This window comes from Megascapheus bottae, chromosome 37 (assembly GCF_031878675.1).
Source record: "Megascapheus bottae isolate mThoBot1 chromosome 37, mThoBot2.hap1, whole genome shotgun sequence".
In the NCBI taxonomy this organism is placed as follows: domain Eukaryota; kingdom Metazoa; phylum Chordata; class Mammalia; order Rodentia; family Geomyidae; genus Megascapheus; species Megascapheus bottae.
In genome coordinates, this window is record NC_143545.1 from 2,477,632 (window position 1) to 2,499,136 (window position 21,505).

The 21,505-nt window shown below is 50.0% G+C and overlaps 3 protein-coding genes across 3 annotated transcripts; 2 read left to right on the plus strand and 1 right to left on the minus strand.

Annotated features, from left to right (window-relative positions):
- Positions 1-903: 903 nt before the first annotated feature.
- Positions 904-3,962, minus strand: LOC150042043 (uncharacterized). Its single transcript, XM_090325228.1, has 5 exons — positions 3,830-3,962; positions 2,357-2,577; positions 1,992-2,082; positions 1,313-1,497; positions 904-1,043 (listed from the first exon to the last, which is right to left on the minus strand). Exons 1-5 carry the CDS (start codon positions 3,912-3,914, stop codon positions 927-929), a joined length of 699 nt encoding a protein of 232 aa, XP_090181354.1. The 5' UTR covers positions 3,915-3,962; the 3' UTR covers positions 904-926.
- Positions 3,919-12,006, plus strand: Gdf3 (growth differentiation factor 3). Its single transcript, XM_090325191.1, has 4 exons — positions 3,919-4,171; positions 9,889-10,182; positions 11,174-11,257; positions 11,465-12,006. Exons 1-4 carry the CDS (start codon positions 3,919-3,921, stop codon positions 12,004-12,006), a joined length of 1,173 nt encoding a protein of 390 aa, XP_090181317.1.
- A 7,204-nt stretch (positions 12,007-19,210) lies between these two features.
- Apobec1 (apolipoprotein B mRNA editing enzyme catalytic subunit 1) lies at positions 19,211-21,388 on the plus strand. Its single transcript, XM_090325241.1, has 3 exons — positions 19,211-19,699; positions 19,970-20,088; positions 20,665-21,388. Exons 1-3 carry the CDS (start codon positions 19,231-19,233, stop codon positions 20,812-20,814), a joined length of 738 nt encoding a protein of 245 aa, XP_090181367.1. The 5' UTR covers positions 19,211-19,230; the 3' UTR covers positions 20,815-21,388.
- Positions 21,389-21,505: the final 117 nt, after the last annotated feature.

Sequence of the window (21,505 nt, forward strand, 5' to 3'; positions counted from 1 at the left end):
AGCTTCTCCCCATGAGGAACACGGGAAGACACCTCATACCATTTCAATTCTTACCCCAAACCAGGCACTGACTGGTGACTCACGCCTGCCACCCCAGCTACTCAGGAGGCCGAGATCTGAGGACCACAGTTCAAAGCCAGCCTAGGACAGGAAAGTGGCTGAGGAGTTATCTCCAAGGAACCAGCAAAAAGGAGTGGTAGAGAGCTAGCTCCACGTCGGAAGTGAAAAAGCCAGCTAGAATGAAAAGGCTACGAGTTCAAACCCTAGTACACACAGACACAAATACAGAATTTTAATAAAACACAAAGACTCATTTGAATTTCTTGTATGCATTTATTTGCTACTGAAAAAGCACACAAACGTATCAAAAGTCTCCATTTATTACAGCTCGAACCCTTAAAAATCAGAAAATAAGTTAGCCACCTCTCCCAATCAAAGTTAGGGTTGCTGTGCCTTTAACTGCACAATGCCAAGCGGCCTTGCCTGGAGTTAGGAAAGGACCCGCCTCAGGGAGAAAACAAAAACAAACAAACTTGTAAGCTCGAGGGAGGGGCTCACCTTGTCCAAAAAGAAAGGTACTCATTTTGTCAGTCCTGGGATTTGAACTCAGGGCCTGAGCACTGTCCTTGGGTTTTCTCAAGGCTAGAGCTCTACCACTTGAGCCTCAGCACCACTTCTGGCTTTTTCAAAGTATGTAGTACTGAGGATTCGAACCCGGGTCTTCATGCATGCCAGGTGAGCACTCTACCCCTAGGCCACACTCCTGCCCCCTCTTTTATCTTTATAACCATAAAAATGTTTATAAAACGCAAGAAAAGTAGCTCCCCAACCCCACACCCCAAAACACTAGAAAAGGGAATTGCAGTATCCAAGAGTGTCGAAGTTCTTAGCTTATCAAATGCTGGACGGCAGGTGGGGGGGGCTCCTCAGAGCAGGAGGTAGCTGTCTCGGGGGCCCTTGTCACCCCCCGAGCTGGGGTCGTCAGAAGGGTCTTCATTGTTAGCCTGACAGTAGTTGCAGTGGCGGCAGAGCCCTTCCGAGACCTGGAGAAACCAAAGAGAGTTAACTGAGATAGGATGGGATTCCTGAGACCCAGGTTCGATTCCTCGGTACCACATACATAGAAAAAAGCCGGAAGTGGTGCTGAGGCTCAAGAGGTAGAGCTCTAGCCTTGAGAAAGTCCAAGGACAGTGCTCAGGCCCTGAGCTCAAGCCCAGGACTGGCAAAAAAAAAATCCAGCTTGAATCCCCTTGTGCCTCGATCGACACAGTGTCAGCCAGGCCCAAGCACACGCGTGTGCACACACACTCACGGGGGAAGGTTTCCAGTAGGCCAGCTTTCTGCGGCGACGCCTCAGGGTGACATTCTGGCTCGGGGCGAGCCTGTCCGGCCTGGTCAGGCCTGAATTCTGCAGCTGGCTGTTGAGGACAAAGCTGCGAAAGAGCGCGGCCACGCTCTGCGAGAACTCCGTGAGAGGACGGTGGAGTCGGTGCACCTCTGAAAGGGAGGAGCCATGAGGGGGAGGAGGGGAGGAGGGAGAGCTTCATCTCAAGTCCCTGGACTGCTCAGTCTACTGCTGGGAATCACTTGAAGCACAGATGTGGCGACCAGGCCCTGAGTTCAAGCCCTAGAACTGGCAGACATATAAAAATCTGGGAGTTGTAGAGGACTGAAGCCTCTCTCTGGCTACTCCAGGGGGCAGAGAGATGGTGGTTCCAAGCTAGGTTGGAAAGAATCTCTCAAAAACATACACTAGCCAAATGCTGACGGGAGGCGTGGCTCAAGTGGTAGAGCACCACGCTAAGCAAATTGTGGATGGTCCAGTATTAATCAGGCAAAGCTCTAAAGAGGGCCCTGGGGATTCTAGTCATTTCCTTTGAACCCTGTTTTATGTCCGGGGCCTGGTACTATGTGATCCTCTGGACAGGCTGGAGTTCAGGGTGGCTTCTGACCGGTAGCACCCCAACATGGGAGAGTTCCCTGGGATTCACCTGATCCGTAGGCAGATATATTTCCAGGGGCCATCTGAGGGGACGCCTTGTTTGTGGATCCCGGAAGTGCTTCTGTGGGGTCCTCCAGCAGCTGTGGGAGAGAAACAGAAGTGCCCAAGATTCCCAGTGGTAAATTACACAGCCCTAAAAGAGGCTAAGATGGTGGAGCTGCCTCCGAGCCAAGCAGCCTGCACACTTGGGTCTGGGGTCTGTCTTGTGTGTGTGTTTTTTTTTGGGGGGGGGCTTAGTTGTGAGACTTGAACTTCGGGCCTAGAAATACCCACGGCTGGCAATCTACCTGGACTTACAGTCCAGCCCCTGCAGGCCTGGGGGTGAGCAAAGACTGTGAGCACGGGGACGCTTACCCCTTGTATCTGCGAGTATCTGTTCTTGAGGACCGATCTCAAGTGTGCCAGCTTTCTCTTCTGCTCCAGGATCACTCGGTGGAGACCGACCTTGGGCCCAGCAGGCCGTTCTCGCCTTAGGCTGGGCCCCAGGGCCGGAGCTTCCACCCCAGGAGCAGGGGGAGGGATACCAGAGTTCAAGGTCAACCGCTGAAGGTCGGCTGCTAAAGCCTCAGAGGATTCTGGAAGAGAAGGAGAGGCCCCTGAAAGGGGGAATTGGAGAGAAAGGAGGCTTCATCTCCACTCTCTGGCATCCTCTCTCAGGGCTGCCTTCAGCCTCAGTGGCAGAGGCTGGTGAGAAGGTGTCTGGTGAACTCTGTCAATGACAGTAAACTGCATTCTAGATTTGCAGGGCTCTGGTAGGTGGTGCCTGGAATCCTAGGTAAACAAGAGGCTGAGAGCTGAGGATCTTGGTTCAAGTCCAGCCTGGGCAGAAAAAAAAAAAAGTCCAGGAGACTCTGATTTCCAATAAATCAGGGGGGGGGGGGGGGGAAGGTTGACCAAGAGACCACAAGTTCAAATTGCAGGACTGGCAGAGGACGAAAAGGGAGAAAAAAAAAAACCACACACACACAAATCAACATGTTACTCAGGAGGCAGATCTGAGGATCTGGGTTCAAAGCCAGCCAGGGCAGGACAGTCCCTAGGACTCCACCACTCACCACAGACACAAAAGAAGCCAGAAGGGGCGCTGTAGCCTTGGGCTGAAAAGCTCAGGGTCACTGCCTGGGGACATGGCACTGGCAGTCCAACAAGAACAAAGGACTGGCCACAGGCGGGAGCCCCACAATTCCTCCCCAGAGCCGGTGAACCCCGAGATTCCCCCACACACACAGGGCCTCATCCAGGCCCTCCAGGAGACCCCACAAAGCTTAGGTCCTGGAGGAGAGGCTGGGACTCCCCGAAAAGCTGTGGAAAGGCCTAGACGCCTCAAAAGACTGCAGATGGGGGGTCGGGAGGCCCAGGCCCCACAGAACCCCGGAAATGGGAAAAGGAAGGCCCGGAGCCCCCTGGGGCCCTGGAGTTGGGGTGGAGATGGAGGCCCAGACCCCCCCAAGCCAGGGACAGGGGAAGAAGGCCTACATCCTCCCCTCAGCACCACCAAGTCCTGGGTCATGGAAGGCCCAACCCTCCCCCCAAGCCCTGGCGGTGGGGGAGGGGAGGCCCAGGCCCCCCCTGAGGCCCTGTCGGTGGGGGAGGGGAGGCCCAGGCCCCCCTCAAACCCTGGATATGGGGGAGGGGAGGCCCAGACCCCCTCAAACCCTGTCGGGGGGGAGGGGAGGCCCAGGCCCCCCTGAGGCCCTGTCGGTGGGGGAGGGGAGGCCCAGGCCCCCCTGAGGCCCTGGCGGTGGGGGAGGGGAGGCCCAGGCCTCCCTGAGGCCCTGGCGGTGGGGGAGGGGGGCCGGGGCCCAGGGGAACGGGTCTGGCGCTCACCAGGCCCATCGAGAGCCTCCTCTTCCTCGACCAGGGCGGCCGCGGGGCTGAGCCTGCGGTGGAAGCCGCGGTTCTCGGGGTCCATGGCGATGGCGACGGTGGCGACGACGGCGACGACGGCGACGCGGCCGGCGCGAAGCTCGGGAAGACTATGCAGTCCGGAACAAGCCGGCTGCGCGTCTGGAAGCTTCGCCAGGGGGCGGGGCCGGCAGCGGCAGCACCGCCCCCGCCCGCAAGCCCCGCCCACCACAGGCGGGCCCCGCCTATGTGAATACACCACCGCCCTGCCAGCCCGGGGCCGCGGTCCCATCCGGGACACCGCCATGCTAATGAGGGGGCGTGGTGAGGAGGGGGCGTGGCCGGTCGGCAGGGGGCGTGTCCAGGGGGCGTGGCGTCCCCGGGACTGGCTTCTGCCTGCTCTTGATCCACGAATCACTCTGTGGGGGGAGGGGGCCGCCCCAGCCTCTCCCCCCCCTCCCTCCTTCCCAGAGTTTTCTGGGAAGTTTTCCTTTGCACGGGCGGGGGTGGGGTGGATTCAGTGCATGGGGGTTCTTGGGAACCAATTCCACTCCCAGCACTGTAGCTCAAGGCCTGTCACCCCAGTGACTCTGGAGACTGAGCTCTGAGGATCATGGTTCAGAGCCAGCCCTGGGCAGGAAAAGCCCCGAGAGGCTCTGATCTTCAGCACACACACACACAGAACTTAGTTCAAGTCCTCCATGGTGGCCCATGAGGAAGAGCAGGTGTACGCTTGTTTTATTTATTATTCCAACAATTTTATTTATTATTCCAACAATTTTAAGGCCCTTATATACATATGTGCTGCTGATAATGACACACCAAAATCAATTACAATTCAAATACTTGTGATCTTTCCTAATTAGTATGCATCTGCATTTCAGACTTTACACTTGCAAAAAAAAAAAAAAATAGAAGCCAGAGGTAGAGCTGTGGTTCAAGTGGTAAAACATTGAGTATATAAAGCTTAGGGACAGTCCTCAGGGCCTGACACAAGCTCCGGAACTGACACAGACAGACACATACACCCTAAAGAAATAATCACAGCAATATGGAATTTACCATATACTATATGATTCAATCAGTGGATGATAGCATTGAATGGATGGATTGTCCATGGGTTATATTGCATTATCTCAGCACATAATTGACCTGTAAGAGTTCAACTCTAGTCTTAATCCATCCCAATTCTGGCATTTTCTGATGGGTCCCAATTAGTATTCACACAGAAACTGCAGGTACATCTGAATGGTTGGTTTGTATTCTGAAAGAAATGGAAGGAAAGGAATTATTTGAGATACAGAACTCCCCCCCCAAAAAAAATCAAATCTCAATGGTTTATAGTTAAACTCATATCTTGAAAGGCCTGGGTATGGTAGGGAGTGCTTATCTCAGCCCTGGTGAGTTTAAGGTGGAAGATATGCTTTGAAGTGATGGAGCCAAGCAGAGGTAGATACACAAGAATCCTTTCTTAAGCCTGGCATGGAAGTTCACGTCTGTAATCCTAGCTACTCAGGAGACTGAGGTCTGAGGACAGCAGTTCAAAGCCAGCCTGGGTGGTAGAGTGCTTGCCTAGCATGCATGAAGATCCGGGTTCGATTCCTCGGTACCACATACATAGAAACAAAAAGGTCGGAAGTGGTGCTGAGACTCAAGGGGTAGAGCTCTGGCCTTGAGAAAGTCCAAGGACAGTGCTCAGGCCCTGAGCTCGAGCCCAGGACTGCCCTCCCTCCAAAAAGAAAAAAAGCTGGGAAGTGGTGCCGTGGCTCAAGGGGTAAAGCACCAGTTTTGAGTAAAGCAGCTCAGGTTTTCACACTTACCCGTGCCATGCGGGAGGATAAAGCACCCAAGAGCATAGACCGCAGGGACCTTAGATTCCCACTGTAGTGAGACGACCCCAGGCTCCTGGCTCTCCGTGAGATCCTTGCTCTCCTTGTGGCAGGGGCTTGTGCCGGAAGCTCTGTCCCCGAGTTCAGATTCAACCTTTGAAGGCTCCTGACCAAGGAGGTCTGAGGACCCGGTTGCAAAGGCTCTGCAAGGGAAACAGGGAAACGTCATCTCAAGTCTGGAATCCACCCCCTTTAGGATTTCCTTTAGTCCCCGGAGCTGTGAGGGGGAAAAGATCACTGGAAATCATGCTTGGCTTCCTTTGTTGGGGTATCAGGGCAGAAGAAGTCAATGCCTGAAATGGTAATAATCTCGAGGCAGGGAGTTTGGCCTAGTGGTAGAGTGCTTGCCTAACATGCACGAAGACCCGGGTTCAATTCCTCGGTACCACATACATAGAAAAAAGCCAGAAGTGGTGCTGAGGCTCAAGTGGTAGAGCTCTAGCCTTGAGAAAGTCCAAGGACAGTGCTCAGGCCCTGAGTTCAAATCCCAAAAATGGCACCAAAAAAAATGGTAATAATCTCTAGATTATAGAACTTTTGCTCAGGGGCTGCTTGTTCAGTGGTCATTTATTCACATTTAACATTCACACTGATCCTTCCCCCTTCCCCAGAAACGGATGATAAAGATGATAAACTCCTAAAGTCCCAACACAGTGACCTCGCTCCCCTCCCCCCCCCCCCCCCCCCCCCCCCCCGGGTTGGGATCCAGCCATATCCTACAGCCTCCCAAACTCTGGCTTCTCTCCCACACCAGAACCCATTCCCCCAAAAGGCCCTGGAGTGATGTGGGCATTGGGGGTTCACCTGATCCACTTGTGAAATTCTCTTCCTGGGCTGGTAATGCCAGGCTCCCTGAACCGTTCTCACTGGGCATTTCTGCAGCCTCCATTATCAGCTTGAAGCAGGTTCAGAAGTTGTCGCCAAACACAGCTCCGGGATATTACTCACTCCAGAAAAAGCCCAAGAGGACTGAAGTCTCAGGAAGAAATAACACCAGACCTCTGAGGCTTTTGGGTTTTCTATTTAAAGGCCGAATAAGCCAATCTCCCAGGCTATGATAATTTTAAGGCTGAGTGGATTAAAGTTAGACTCCACCTGGGAAAGGTTTTCGCTCCAGGGAAAAGTTTATGTAAAAACCAATCCTACCTAAATTCAACCCCACAGGCAAATACCTGCATCTACCTCACCCACTCACCACCACCCCACCGTACTGCTTTTCCACCCTGAGGTTCTTAAATATTAGATTTTCCTCTTGGCTCATTTTATAAATTCTACTCCTACCCAAGGCTGCTTCATCTGTGAACCGAGAAGTCTCTACAGTGGACAGCTGGGAAGAGACAGCAACAGGAGCAGGTGGGGGTGATGGGTGGAAGAAGATGGCTCACCCCTGTAAATCCTAGCGACTCTGGAGGCTAAGATCTGAGGAATGAGGTTTGAAGCCAGCCTGGGTAGGGAAGTCCCTGAGACCATTATCTCTGATTAAGCACACACACACACACACAAAAGGAGAAGTAGAGCTGTAATTCATGAGGTAGAGCACTGTCTTGGAGCAAAAAGAGTTCAGGGATCACTCGTAGGCCCTAAGTTCAAGCCACAGGATCAGCAAACAACAATCACAAGAGTCCCTGGAACTTTCTCGCCTGCTCAAGGCCTCCAATCTTGATCCTCTAGATCTCAGCCTCCAGAGTAGCAAGGATTTGGGGGTGTAAGCCTTCAATATGGACTTTTTTTTTCCCCTGGAGGGGGCCTTTTATATCAGAAAGGCACCCCCAAATACCACCAACAACACAAAATTAAACCAGGGCTTTCTACACCCTGGGGACATTGATTTCAGGGAAGAATTTTCTAGAAGCTCAGGTGGTTAGAGGCCTACAGAGATTTGAAGCCTGAGGCCTCAGATTCGGACCCTTTGGCTCCTCCAGCCTCTCCTTGCCCTGTGGGTTCTAATTAGGTCAATCAAGGCAACAGAGCTTCTAAAGATTCTCAGCTAAAAACTGGAGACACAAGCCTGGGGTCTTGGATTTTGGGGCATCTTGGGGGGGTTTTCAGCCCCTCCCCCAACTCTCCTGAGCCAGAAAACCAAACAGGGAGGAAAAGGCTGCAGCTTTGACTTTAGGTCTGGCTTAAAATGTCTAAAATATGGCTGGACACCTAGGCTCTCACCTGTAATCCTAGCTACTCAGGAGGCTGAGATCTGAGGATTGCGGTTCAAAGCCAGTCCAGGGACTGAAGTCTCTGTGAGACTCTGATCTCCAATTAACCACAGGCCCAGAGTTCAAGTCCCACAACAACAAATTCTAAAATCTGAATCTTCCTCTCCCAGGCCCCAGCACTGACCCTCTGGAAAGAGACCCTGGCATTTATTTTTTGCCAATCCTGGGCTTGAACTCACAGCCTGGGCACTGTCCTTGGGCTTTCTCAAGGCTAACACTCTACCACTTGAGTCACAGCACCACTTGTGTTTTTTGTTTTTTGTTTTTTTCTGTGTACGTGGTACCAGAACCTGGTACACGCTAAGCAAGCACTCTACACTAGGCAAACTCTCAGCCCCATTGATTGATTGATTTGATTGATTGTTGTTGGTTGTGGGGATTGAATTCTGGGCCTGGGTGTTGTCCCTGAGCTCTTCAGCTCAAGGCTACCGCCCTAGCCCTTAAGCCACAGCCCCACTTCCCATTTTCTGGTGGTTAATTAGAGATAAGAGTCTCAAGGATTTTTAGTACCCAGGCTGGCTTTGAACCCTGATCCTCAGATCTCATCTTCCTGCGTAACTAGGATAACAGGTGTGAGCCACCACGCCCAGCTAGGGTACTTTTGTTTTTTTAACCAACAAATACCGGTGGCACCAGTGGCTCGCATCTGTCACCCCACCAGTGGCTGAGATCTGAGGATCAGGGTTCAAAGTCAGTCTCAGTTTCCTGCCCGCGCACCTCCTCTCCAATGAACCAGCAAAAAGCTGGAGCCGTGGCTCAAGTGGTAAGCAGGCCAGCCTTGACCAACAGCAACAAAAAAAGGCATGTACTTGAGACCCTGAGTTCGAGGCTTAGCACGCACATGCGCACAAGCACACACACACACAGAGAGAATGGAAAGAATAACCAGATAGTGCAAGTAGGAAATTTAGGATGGGCCTAACAAGAGCAGAGAGAACTAATAAAATTACAAAGTAACTTCTCCACTGGCAGCTGAGCTGTGGGAAAGTTCTAGACGTGCAAATGATGGCTGGGCTTGTGAGCGTGTTTCCTGTGGAAGGGAATGGGGAGGGAAGGGCCACAGATTTTTTTTTTTCCCCACCACGGTTTCCCTTTTCTCTTGTGATTTTTTTTTTTTTTTCTGGTTCTATCACGTGTGTCATTTTCCTTTGGTGTGGAATCTGTCCTGCCAGGCACCTACAGAGAATCTTGTGGCCTGCCCACCCCAAGGGGAAAGATCAACTCAGGAATTTCCTTCCCTCCCTCCCCACGCAGGTGCCAGCACTCTGGAAATGTGAATTCCAAAGGATGAAAAGAAAAAAAAAAAATTGAATACAAAAAAAAAAAATGAAAGAAATTGAATAAAGAAAAGTTGAATAAAGAAAGTGGCCGCCAGGTGTCGCTAAGAGCACACGCCTGTAATCTCAATTTGAATCCAGCCTTGTAAAAATCCTAATCTCTAGTTCAGCGCCAAAAAGCCAAAAGTGGAGCTGTGGCTGGCACGGTAGAGCGCCAGCCGGAAGCCAAAAGAGCTCAGGGACAGTGCTCAGGCCCTGAGTTCAAGTCCAAGGACTAGCAAAAACATAAAGCACGTTCTATAGACTCACTCAGAAATTTCCTTCCTCCCTTCCTTTGTTCCCCCTTTTATTTATTCCTTCAGGTCCACCAGGGACCAAGGACCAATGTCCTGTACTCCAGGCTGGGCCAGCCTTCAGTGACAGCCTCAGACCTCAGACCTCAGACCTCAGCCTCCAGATTGAGCCTGATTGGTGCCTGGCTATAGTGTAGTTAATTCTTTTTTTTTTTTTTTTTAATTTTGGTTTTCTTTCTCCTGAGAAGTGAAGGCCCAGACAAAAGGGGAGGGCAGAAGATTGTCTTCTTCCATTCGCTTGCCTCGGAGCGGAGGGGCAGAGAGCAAGTCACACCTGATTCCCCTCCAGCTGTGAACTCTGGAACCCAGGAGCTGGGACTCAACCAGAGGCCGCCATGAGTCCTCTCCTGCCTCTTCTTGCTCTGCATTTCTTGTGCATGGCGACTGGAGGCCGCACACTGCGATTTCACCAGAAGGACTTTCTCCAGTTTTTGGATCTGGACAAGGAGTCTTCTCCCCGCTCTTCCTTGATTGTGCCTTCCGTCATGGAGAGAACCTTCCAGAACTGGGAGACAGCAGGGAACACTGGAAATTCCCAGGAACTCTGCTATGTGAAGGAGCTGGGGATCCCTGGAAATGTTCTTCGGCTTCTTCCAGACCAAGGTAAGAAGGGGGTGTGAGGCTGGGTGCCAGGGTACATACCTGGAATCCCGGCCACTTAGGAGACTGAGAGCTGAGGTTCATGGGTGGAGGAAAGTCTGGGAGACTTTTATCTCTAGTGGAACACACACACACACACACACACAGGGCTGGGTGTGGCCCAAAAAGTTCAGAGACAGTGGCCAGGGCCTTGAATTCAAGCCCCAGGACTGGCAATCTCTCTCTCTCTCTCTCTCTCTCTCTCTCTCTCTCTCTCTCTCTCTCTCTCTCTCTCTCTCTCTCTCTCTCTGTCTCTCTCTCACACACACACACACACCCCAAACATTTGTACCAAAACTTAGAGGAAAGTCCTCCCCCTCTTCCTCCTCCTTTTTCTTCTTGTTGCTAGTACTGGGATTTGAACTCAGGGCCTGAGCGCTGTCCCTTATTGTCTTCCCACAAGTGGATGCTCCGTCATTTTGAGCCACAGCTCCACTTCTGGCTTTTTGGCTGGTGGTTCAGTGGAGATCAAAGTCTCCCAGCCTTTCCCGCCTTGGCTGGCTTTGACCCTTCCATGATTTAGGGACCCTCTGTCACCTTCCTGGGGTTTCCACTGCAGTCAGTATTAGACACACCGCCAGTTCCTTCTCTGAGTCCATTATTATTGGAAGGTGGCATGTGCATTTCTATGCATCCCCTGGCTCTTCTGTTTCTGTCTTTCCACCAACGCCTAGAAGAGTTGAATATGGATTTGTGGAAGAAACACATCCTAGAGCCCCGCTCCGTGCAAGAGGAACAGTTCAGAGGAACAGTAGTCGTGAATGACGGGGACCAGGGCCTGTGAGACTCTGATCTCCAACGACCTGCCATGACTCAAGTGGTAGAGCACTAGCCTTGAGCAGAGGGACAGAGCCCAGGCCTTGAGTTCAAGCCTCCGGACTGGCAAAAACAAAACAAAAAATAAACAACAAAAAACCCAGAATGTGACTTCATGTTGCTTTTTTTCTCCCTCCAGGCATCTTTCTGCCCCCTAGAGAACACACCCAAGATGGCTTGTGCCTGCGGAAACGACTCCATTTTACCTTGCCTGACATCCAAGGCAATCCTACAGGGCTGCATCTGAGTCTCCACATGGGACCCCATTTCTCTTATGCCCGGGGACCTGAGCTTCAGTTAGTTCTGTCTGTGGCGCATGCCCAGCCAGACACAGCTAGAAGGAGGATCGCTGTCCTGAGGCCAGGTAGGGTACTGGTGGCACAGTCCTTCCACTGGCCTCTAAGGACCCTTCCTTTCCCCCTGGGGAAAGCCATCAAGGGCTGGCATAGAAACATCCAGAAGAACTTGACCTTCTTCTTGGATGTCAGGACCCCCCCAAAGAGAGATTCTGGGGTGCATTTCCCGCAGGAGGCCCTGTGTGGCCAGCTGAGACGTTCTCTCCAGGCCTCTCTCCTGGTGGTGACCTTGCGTCCTGAACAGTGTCGTCCTCCTTCCCGGATAAAGAGGGCGGCCATCTTGGTTCCAGATGTGACCCGGAAGGACTTCTGTCACCGCCATCAGCTCTACATTCACTTCCAGGTGCTGGGGTGGCACAGATGGATCATTGCCCCTAAGGGGTTTATGGCCAATTACTGCCAAGGACAATGTCCCCTGGCACTGACCATGGACTTAAACAGCTCCAACTACGCTTTCATGCAAGCATGCATGCAGACAGTGGACCCCCGGGTACCCCAAGCTGCCTGTGTCCCCACCAAACTGTCCCCAATCTCCCTGCTGTACCATGACAGGGATAGCAGCGTGGTTCTCCGGAACTTTGAGGACATGGTGGTAGATGAATGTGGCTGTGGCTAGCCCAGCCTTGAGCGGCCATGCTGCTAATAAAGCCGCCTGTCAGGCTGGGAGCTCTGGTCTGGTGTATTTTGATTATGGATTTATGGTGTGTGTGTGTGTGTGTGTGTGTGTGTGTGTGTGTGTGAGTCCTGGGCCTTGAACTCAGGACCTGGGTGCTGTCCTTGGGCTTTTCCTCAAGGCTAAGTGCTCTGCCACTTGAATCACAGCACCACTTCCAGCTTTCTCTGTATAGGTGGTACCGTGGAATCGAACCCAGGGCTTCATGCATGCCAGGGAACCACTAGGTCACGCCAGTCATCCAAGCTACTCAGGAAGCTGAGATCTGAGGATCGTGCTTCAAAGCCAGCTGGGGCACTAAAGACTGTGAGACTCTTATCTCCAATGAACCACCAGAAAATGAGAAGTGGGGCTGTGGCTCCAGAGGTAGGGTGGTAGCCTTGAGCTGAAAAGCTCAGGGACAGCGCCCAGGCCCACAGTCCAAGCCCCACAACCAAAAAAAAAAGTTAAGTTTCTATTTCCCCAAAATTATCTCAGCACGACAAAGTCTTGGCCCAGTTACAAGACATTCCTTCTTCCAGCTCCTGAAGCACCCATAATGCCCTCACAACGCCTGCTTCTAGGAACTGTCTACCTTCCACCCAAATTCTCATGGTCTACGTAATGTGACCGTCCCCTGGAAAGTTGTTTTAAATCCCACTCCCACCGGTCCACCACTGTTTCCTCCATTTGTTATGTTGCACGTCTGTTCCCCCAATAAAGCCTTGAGCCCCCACCAGTCGCTTGCCTCTTCTTTCTTACACTCACCTTGGTAATAAAAAACCAAAAGTTGGGGCTGGGAAGGTGGCCTAGTGGTAGAGTGCTTGCCTAGCATGCAGGAAGCCTTGGGTTGGATTCTTTAGTACCACAGACATAGAAAGCTGGAAGTGGGGCTATGGCTCAAGTGGTAGAGCTCTGGCCTTGAGAAAGCCCAAGGACAGTGCTCAGGCCCTGAGTTCAAGTCCAGGACTGGCAAAAAAAAAAAAAGAAAGAAAAAGGAAAAAGAAAAGAACAACTAGGTAGGACATTAATTATCAGTAGGTAACCAAGGAGACAAACAAAACCCAGACAGACACACACATGCACAAACAAACCGAAGGGCGGGGGCACACTCTTACAGAGTGTGTGTGCTCTCATAGGTACACACACACGCCCAGAGAGAGACACAGGGCTTTTGGGGGGGTGTTGGGGATATTTCTAGGGGAAAGGTGGGGGATCTGGATTCAAAGTTATATAACCTTAGGTGCTTGTGTGTGTGTGTGTGTGTGTGTGTGTGTGTGTGTGTGTGTGTGTGTGACGATCCTGGGTCTTGAACTCAGGGCCTGAGCCCTGTCCTTGGGTTTTCTCTCAAGGCTAGAGCGCTACCACTTGAGCCACAGCACCACTTCTGGCTTTTTCTATGTATGTGGTGCCAAGGAATCGAACCCAGGTCTTCATGCGAGCTCTTTACCACTAGGTCAAACTCTCAGCCACTGAATACCACAGTTTCTTCCAAGTTTTCTTGCCTCACTCTAGGATGTTTCCCTATCCCCAGACAGGACCGCCTGTCTCGCTGACATTAAATGGAGCTGTAGATTAACTTGGTTTCTGGGTGTTTTTCTGGGTTGTCGATTTCAATATGGGTGCATCCATGTTCACTGCTGCATTTTTTTTTTTTTCACAATAGACAAGATGGAAACAGCCCAGAAACATCCCCACCCCCACCCTCAGAGAAGTGGATCCCCCAAAAATGTGGTAGCTCTACAAAACTGGAATTTTGTGTCCCTCTCATACCTGTGTTTCTGGAGAGCAACAAGTCAGGCTCCGAGAAACAAATGGTGTATGTTTTCTGTCACGTGTGGAAGCTAGATTAAAAATTATATTAGGAGGCCACGAGTATGGCCTAGTGGTAGAGTGCTTGCCTAGCATGCACAAAGACCCGGGTTCAATTCTTTGGTATCACATACATAGAAAAAAGCCAAAAGTGGGGCCAGTGACTCACACCTGTCATCCGAGCTCCTCAGGAGGCTGAGATTTGAGGATCATGGTTCAAAGCCAGCCTTGGCAGGAAAGTCTGCGAGTCTCTCATCTGCAGTGAACCAATGAAAAGTCACACCACTCTTTTTTTTTTTTTCTTTTTTGGGGGGTCATGGGGCTTGAACTTGGCCTGGGCAATATTCCTGAGCTCTTCAGTTCAAGGCTACCACCCTACCCTTGAGCCAAGCTCCACTTCTCATTTTCTAGAGGTTCATTGGAAATAAGAGTCTCAGATCCTTTTGTGCCTGGGCTGGCTTTGAACCCGGATCCTCAGATCTCAGCCTCTTGAGTAGCTAGGATTACAGGCGTGAACCACCGTGCCGCTCCAGTCACATCACTCTTAAGTGGTACAGTGTCAGCCTTAAACAATTAAGAACAGTACCCTGGCCCTGAGTTCAAGCCCCAGGACTGTCAAAAAAAAATTAAAATAAAATAAAGTTAAATTAAAAAAAAAAAAACTGAAGTAACTCATGCTGTTTTGCTCTGCCTGATTTGTACTTTGTGGACAATTCAGTATTAAAAGACTATGTTTCTGTTGAATTAAATAAGCAAATGGAAAAGGTTCTTGCCTTTTTTCCGGAAGACGAAACTGAAACTTAGAAGAGGTATGTGTGGATTTCATTTCATCAAATATTCTGGTAGAAAGGAGAACTAGCAATTAGGAAATATGCATTAAGTGTGTGTGTGTGTGTGTGTGTGTGTGTGTGTGTGTGCTGGATTTTTTTTTTTTTTGGCCAATCCTGGGCTTGAGCTCAGGGCCTGAGCACTGTCCTTGGGCTTTCTCAAGGCTAGAGCTCTACCACTTGAGCCTCAGCACCACTTCTAGCTTTTCCTAGATATGTGATACCAAGGAATCGAACCGCTGTCTTTGTGCATGCTAGACAAGCACTCTGGCACTCGGCCAAACTCTCAGCTCCGCTGCATTGTTATTTCTTTCTTTATTTTTTAAATGATTGGACATTTTTTTGTGTGCTGAGAAAGGAGGAAGAAAAATGGATTTCTCTAATAAAGCTTCCTGCTTCTTAATCTCTTGTCCCCCTAGCTGTCCTATCTTGCTGTGGGCTAGCTGAGGTTTTCCATCTTTATCTCAAAACCCTAATGAAAAAGGGTGGCTGTCTAAGATACAAGCTCAGGACTTTGGTCTCTGAGTCAGATAATGAAAAAGAAGGCCTGGGCTTCCTTCTCTTTCTCCTGTAAGCTCAAGTGATGAATTTAACCTCACACCTATAATCCCAGCTACTAAGGAGGCTGAGATCTGAGGATTGTAGTTCAAACCTAGGCCTGGCAAGAAAAGTCCCCGAGAAGCTTATGTCCAATAAGCCATCAGAAAACTGGACATGGAGCTGGGGCTCAAAGTGGCAGAGTGCTAGCCTTGAGTTCAAGCCCCACGACTGACCAAAACAACTACAATAAAAAGTAAAGTAGAGTGGTGGCTCACGCCTATAATCCTAGCTACTCAAGAGGCTGAGATCTGAGGATCTCAGTTCAAAGCCAGCCCTGGGCATTAAATTCTGAGAAATATTTATCTCTAATTAACCACTAGAAAACAGGAAGTGGGGCTGTGGCTCTGGGGCCTATGACTGAAAACAAAGCAAAATAAAACAAATAAAATAAACATGAAGTAGCATTGCGATAGGGTGCCAGCCTTCAGAAAAAAAAAAATCTGAGAGTTTAACCCCTGAGTTCAAGTCTCAGCGCGCATGCGCGCATGAACACACACACACACACACACACACACACACACACACACACACACACACACAAATTATACAGAATTATCCATACAAGCAGGTTTCTGGTTTCTGGTGGCTCACGCCTGTTATCCTAGCTACTCAGGAGGCTGAGATCTGAGGATGGAGGTTCTAAGCCAGCCAGGGCAGAAGAAGAGTCATTGAGACTCTTTTTTTTTGGGGGGGCCAGTCCTGGGCTTAAGCTCAGGGCCTGAGCACTGTCCTTGGATTTTCTCAAGGCTAGAACTCTGCCACTTGAGCCTCAGCACCACTTCCGGCTTTTTTCTATGTATGTGGTACCGAGGAATCGAACCCGGGTCTTTGTGCATGCTAGACAAGCACTCTACCACTAGGCCACACTCCCGGCCCCTCTTTCTTTTTTTTTTTTAATTAAAGAATTTATCAACATTGATTTTTACATCATATTTCAAATGACGTGTTTAACAAACAAGTATTCAAGAAGGGAATCTCTATATACGATCACTGGCACATAGATTTTAGAACAAAATTAAAAGTAGGCCGAGGGCTTGTATGTCATAGATACATATTAATCTATGTAATAAAACATTATCTCTAGGGGCTGGGAGTTTGGCCTAGTGGTTAAAGTGCTTGCCTAGCATGCACGAAGACCTGGGTTCGATTCCTCAGTACCCACATACATAGAAAAAAGCCGGAAGTGGTGCTGAGGCTCAAGTGGTAGAGCTCCAGCCTTGAGAAAGTCCAAGGACAGTGCTCAGGCCCTGAGCTCAAGCCCAGGACTGGCAAAAAAAACAAAAACAAAAACAAAACATTATCTCTATAGAGTCATAGGTTTTTATGTCTATGTAGTTGTGTTTATATTTCCAATACCATTGGGTAGGCAAATATTGAGTCCTCGCTCTTGTACTGTTTGGATCTAATAGCCACATATTAAGGATACCATGTGCCTTTTGTTTCTTTGGTCTTGTCTCACTCAACATGATTCGCTCTAGATTCCTCCACTTCCCTGAGAATGCCATTATTTTATCTTGTCTGTTGGCTATGTAGAATTTATATATAAACTCACATTTTTTGTATCCATTCCTCTGCAGTAGGGCATCTGGGTATGAGACTCTTATTTCCAATGAACCACTAGAAAACTGGAAGTGAAATGGTGGCTCAAGTGGCAGACCACCAGCCTAGAGAGGAAAAGTACACAGTGGTGGTGTGGCTCAAGTGGTAAAGTGCTAGCTTTGAGAAAGCTCAAGGACAAACGCACAAGCCCTGAGTTCAAGCCCCAGAACCGGCAAAGAGAAGAAAGAAAAGTACAAACAAAAAGCATGACATTCCTGAGTTCAAATCCCAGGATGGACACGTCTGAAAATAAAATGATAAGTTTGCTGGGAACTCACACCTGTCAATCATCCTGGCTACTCAGGAGGCTGAGATCTGAAGATCACAGCACACACACACACACACACACTCACACACGCACACACGCACACACGCAGAGGCTTAATGTTATTTCCTTACTTCCTGAAGGCCAGATATCAGATGGACGCCAGCCACACCTCCTCTAAGTTTCAGTTTCTTCTTCCAGAACTAGGCGGAGACGTTTTGTTGTGTTTTGGGGTGCTGGCCTTGAGTGGATCTTGCTCACTCACGCTGTAGCACTTGAAGCCACAGCTCTGCTTCTGCTTTCATTGGAGATATCAGTCTCCCGGAATGTTTCTGCCCAGCTTGGCTTTGAACCTCTGATCCTCAGATCTCAGCCTTCTGGGTGGCTGGGATTCCAGACCTGAACCCCCAGAATCAGCACAGAGGAGCTTCATAGTTACCTCATCTGCGAATCTCCACCCCCCACTCCCTGCCCTTTTCTCTCTTCTTCCTGCTAGTTACTCACTCCTCACAGCTGGAGATAAGTCACCCAAAGGCCCAGCCCAGTGGCAAGGGCACCCCTAGGGTACAAAAGTTCAGACTTTGCTGGCAGCAGCCTCAAATTGCTCAGTGCCAATGGCAGAGAGAGAAGACCAGAGACTGAGAGAGAGAGAGAGCGACATGGCTTCCGGGTCAGGTAGGAGGGGGGGATCTGGGTGCCCCTCCAAAAGCCCATTTTCTTGGATTTTTCCATTTTGTGTTTCATTTTGCCTGGGGGGTGGGGAACCTCGTGTTTTGTTTTTACTCTGTGGGTTCTGAGCACCTATGATGATTCTTCATTTTCTTCGTGTCACTGGAATAAAGACAGTGGGTGTCTTCAACCACACCTGTTAGGCTGCATAGTGTGTGTGTGTGTGTGTGTGTGTGTGTGTGTGTGTGTGTGTGTGTTCTGGGGCTTGAACTCAGGGCCCCGGGTAGTTTCGTTTGATCAAGGCTGTTGCTCTACTCCTTGAGCCTCAGCTTCCCTTGTGACCTTTTTGGTGGGTAGTTGGAGAAAGAATTTCCTGGACTCCATGCTCAGGTCAGCCTCTAAGAGCCATCCTCCGATCTCAGCCTCCCGAATGGCTGGGATGTCATATGTGGGCCCTTTTTTCTGGACACTCGAGTTAAGATCTGAGCGTGGTCTGACAGCCATTTCTTGGTCCACAGCTCCTGCGGCTGTGGATGCCACGCTGAGGTAAGTTAACTACTGGTTCTGCACGGTGGGATGTATTTAAGAATCGATGGATTTATTTAAGCATAGATGCTAGATTTACACATTTCTTTGCTTCTTCTATGACTTGTTACCATCCTTCCTTTCCAAGTTCACTTTGTAAGATTATTGTGATTTACCTCTGCTCCTACATCCTTGGAATTCTTTCTCTCTCTGTCTTCTGTCTTGCTCTCATTCTCTTTTGTTCCTTTTGTGCCAGGCCTGGGGCTTGAACTCAGGGCCTGGATACTGTTCCTGAGCTTTTTCACTTAAGGGTGGTTGATTGACTACATGAACGACAGTTCCACTTCTGCTTTTGGCTGGTTTACTGAAATAAGAGTCTCATAGACTTTCCTGCTCTGGCTGGCTTTGAACCCGAACCCCACCCTCAGACCTCAGCTTCCAGCACCTGGCAAGAACACACTTCTATCTAAATTCAAGACTGGAACCATATGATTAGCGAATGATCAGATCCTATCCTGACCTAAGAGAAAAACCTTTGTCTCTGTGTGTGCGTGTGTATGTGTGAGAGACACCGCCATTCAAACCAACTGACGCCTACAACTTGGAGATGGAATAGAACCTTGGTGGCTCACGCCTGTCTTCCCAGCTACTCAGGAGGCTGAGATCTAAGGATCGAGGTTCAAAGCCAGCCTGACCAGGGAAGTCCAAGAGACTCTGTTCTCCAACGAACCAGTTAAACTCCAAAAGCGGAGCTGTGGCTCAAGTGGTAGAGCGCCAGGCTTGAACACAAAAGCTCAGGGACAGCGCTCGGGCCCCGAGTTCAAGACCCAGGACACACACACACACACACACACAGAACAATGAAATAATAGAAAAAGCAGCTGAGGCTCCATGTTTCAGGTCTTGTTCCAGGGGAGCAGGGACTACAGGTATGTGTTGGTGCATGTCGTATGTTGCAGGAGGCGTATTGAGCCCTGGGAGTTCGAGGCTTTCTTCAACCCCCGGGAAATGCGCCGAGAAGCCTGCCTGTTGTATGAAATCAGATGGAAAAGGACTCAGAAAGTCTGGCGGGAAACAGGCCGGAATACAGCCAGTAACCACGTGGAAGTGAATTTCCTTCAGCACCTGACCTCGGGGAGATATTACCACCCCTCCATGCACTGCACCATAGTCTGGTTCTTGTCCTGGAGTCCCTGCAGTGCCTGCTGCAAAGCCATCGGTGCTTTTCTGAGCCAGCACCCTAATCTATCTCTGGTCATTTATGTCGCCCGGCTGTTTCACCACAGACATGAACAGAATCGCCAGGGACTGCGAGATCTCTGTCACAGGGGGGTCAATATCCTTGTGATGACATTTCAAGGTAACAGCCAGTGAGGCCGGGGGGTGGAGGAGAGGGAAAGAGGAGAATGGATTTGAACTCAGGGCCTGGGCGCTGTCCCTGAGCTTCTTTTCCTCAAGGCTGGCGCTCTACTACTTGAGCCACAACGCCACGCCCATTTCTCTGATGGCTCTTGGACTTTCCTGTCCTGGCTGGATTTGAACCGTGATCCTCAGATCTCAGCCTCCTGAGTTAGCTGGGATGGGTTTACACTTGTCATTTGCTGAACCAGTCGAGCTGTTGTTTCCTCAGAGCACAGTTACTGCTGGAAGAATTTTGTCAACTACCCTCCCGGGCAAGAAGAATGTTGGCCAAGATATCTTCCTCAAGACATGGCTCGCTATGCCTTGGAACTGTATTGCATTCTCCACGTGAGTTTCCTCAAGGGACAAAGATTCTCACTGCACAAATGTCTCTCTCTCTCTCTCTCAGGGCTTGAACTCAGGGCTTGGCACATTTTCAATCAATTCTGGGGCTCTACCACTTGAGCCACAGCTCCGTTTCCTGTTTTCTGGTGCTTTCATGGGTGATCAGAGTCTCATGGACTTTCCTATCCAGGCTGGCTTTGAACCCTGATCTTCAGATCTCAGTTTCCCGACAAGCTGGGATAACAGGCTCCCAGTTATGCAATCTTACTTGAATTCTGGGTCAATAGTTTTCCCATTTACACCTTTGCTGATTCATGGTAATAATTATATTAAAATATTGATGCTGGGTGCTGGTGGCTTACGCCAGCTTGGGTAGGAAAGTCTGTGAGACTCTTGAAAGAACCAGCAAAAAGCTGGAAGTGGTCTGTGACACAAGTGGTAGAGCTCCAGGCTTGAGTGGAAAAAGCTCAGGGACGCCACCCAGGCCCCAAGTTCAAGCCTCAGAATGGACACAAACAAAACATGGACCCCCCTTTCCCCTTCCAAGATGGAAAGAATCATCTTTCTGTTTTGTTCTAGAACCTTCCATGCTGTTTACAGATTACAAAACAACGCCCGCACCAGTTTGCCCAATTCTCACTTCGGCCTTCAAACTGCCATTTCCAAACGATTCCACTTCCGCTTCTTTTGGCTGCCGGTTTGGTGCTGCCTGTTTTGCCATGGAAATGAAGAGGACATTCTGCACACCAAGCAATTACCAGCAAGAGTCCTGGCAAATCCCTCCCTTCCTCCATTGTTTTTCTTTTTTTGTCACTCCTGGGGCTTGAACTCAGAGCCTGGGCGCTGTCCCTGAGCTTCTTTGGTTCAAGACTGGTACTCTACCACTTGAGCCACAGCTCCACTTCTGACTTTTATGGTGGTTCTTTGGAGATCAGAGTCTTAGGGACTTTCCTGTCCTGGCTGGCTTTGAACTGTGATCCTCAGAGAATTCAGTCTCTGCCCTGGGCATGTTGTCACATGTCTATAATGACTGGCCCTCAGGAGGCTCCGCTATGAAAACCCTGAGTTCCAGGTCTGAGCAATCCCCAATGACTTTTTTTCTTTTTCTTTCTTCATTTTTTCTTGGTGCTAATCCTGGACCTGGAACTCAGGACCTGGGTGCTGTCTCTGAGCATTGTATGTGTGTGTATGTGGGTCATGGGGCTTGAACTCTGGGCCTAGACGCTGTCCCTGAGCTTTTCAGCTCAAGGCTACCGCCTTACCCCTGAGTCACAACCCCACTTCTCATTTCCTAGTGATTAATCGGAGAGTCTCAGGTTCTTTGGGGCTGGCTTTGAACCGTGATCCTCAGATCTCAGCCTCCTGAGTAGCTGGGATGCCAGGCAGAAGCTACAGACGAGAAGCTCAAGACTTTTATTTC

Excerpts from the sequence above, each read along its gene's own strand:
- LOC150042043 (XM_090325228.1), bottom strand. The coding sequence starts at position 3,914 with ATGGACCCCGAGAACCGCGGCTTCCACCGCAGGCTCAGCCCCGCGGCC. Across the intron at positions 2,578-3,829 it reads GGAGGCTCTCGATGGGCCTG|AATCCTCTGAGGCTTTAGCA; the intron begins GTGAGCGCCAGA and ends CTTCTCTTCCAG. Across the intron at positions 1,044-1,312 it reads CCTACTGGAAACCTTCCCCC|GTCTCGGAAGGGCTCTGCCG; the intron begins GTGAGTGTGTGT and ends TGGTTTCTCCAG.
- Gdf3 (XM_090325191.1), top strand. The coding sequence starts at position 3,919 with ATGGCGACGGTGGCGACGACGGCGACGACGGCGACGCGGCCGGCGCGA. Across the intron at positions 10,183-11,173 it reads TCGGCTTCTTCCAGACCAAG|GCATCTTTCTGCCCCCTAGA; the intron begins GTAAGAAGGGGG and ends TTCTCCCTCCAG. Across the intron at positions 11,258-11,464 it reads TACCTTGCCTGACATCCAAG|CCATCAAGGGCTGGCATAGA; the intron begins GCAATCCTACAG and ends CCCTGGGGAAAG.
- Apobec1 (XM_090325241.1), top strand. The coding sequence starts at position 19,231 with ATGTTTCAGGTCTTGTTCCAGGGGAGCAGGGACTACAGGTATGTGTTG. Across the intron at positions 19,700-19,969 it reads CCTTGTGATGACATTTCAAG|AGCACAGTTACTGCTGGAAG; the intron begins GTAACAGCCAGT and ends TTGTTTCCTCAG. Across the intron at positions 20,089-20,664 it reads AACTGTATTGCATTCTCCAC|AACCTTCCATGCTGTTTACA; the intron begins GTGAGTTTCCTC and ends GTTTTGTTCTAG.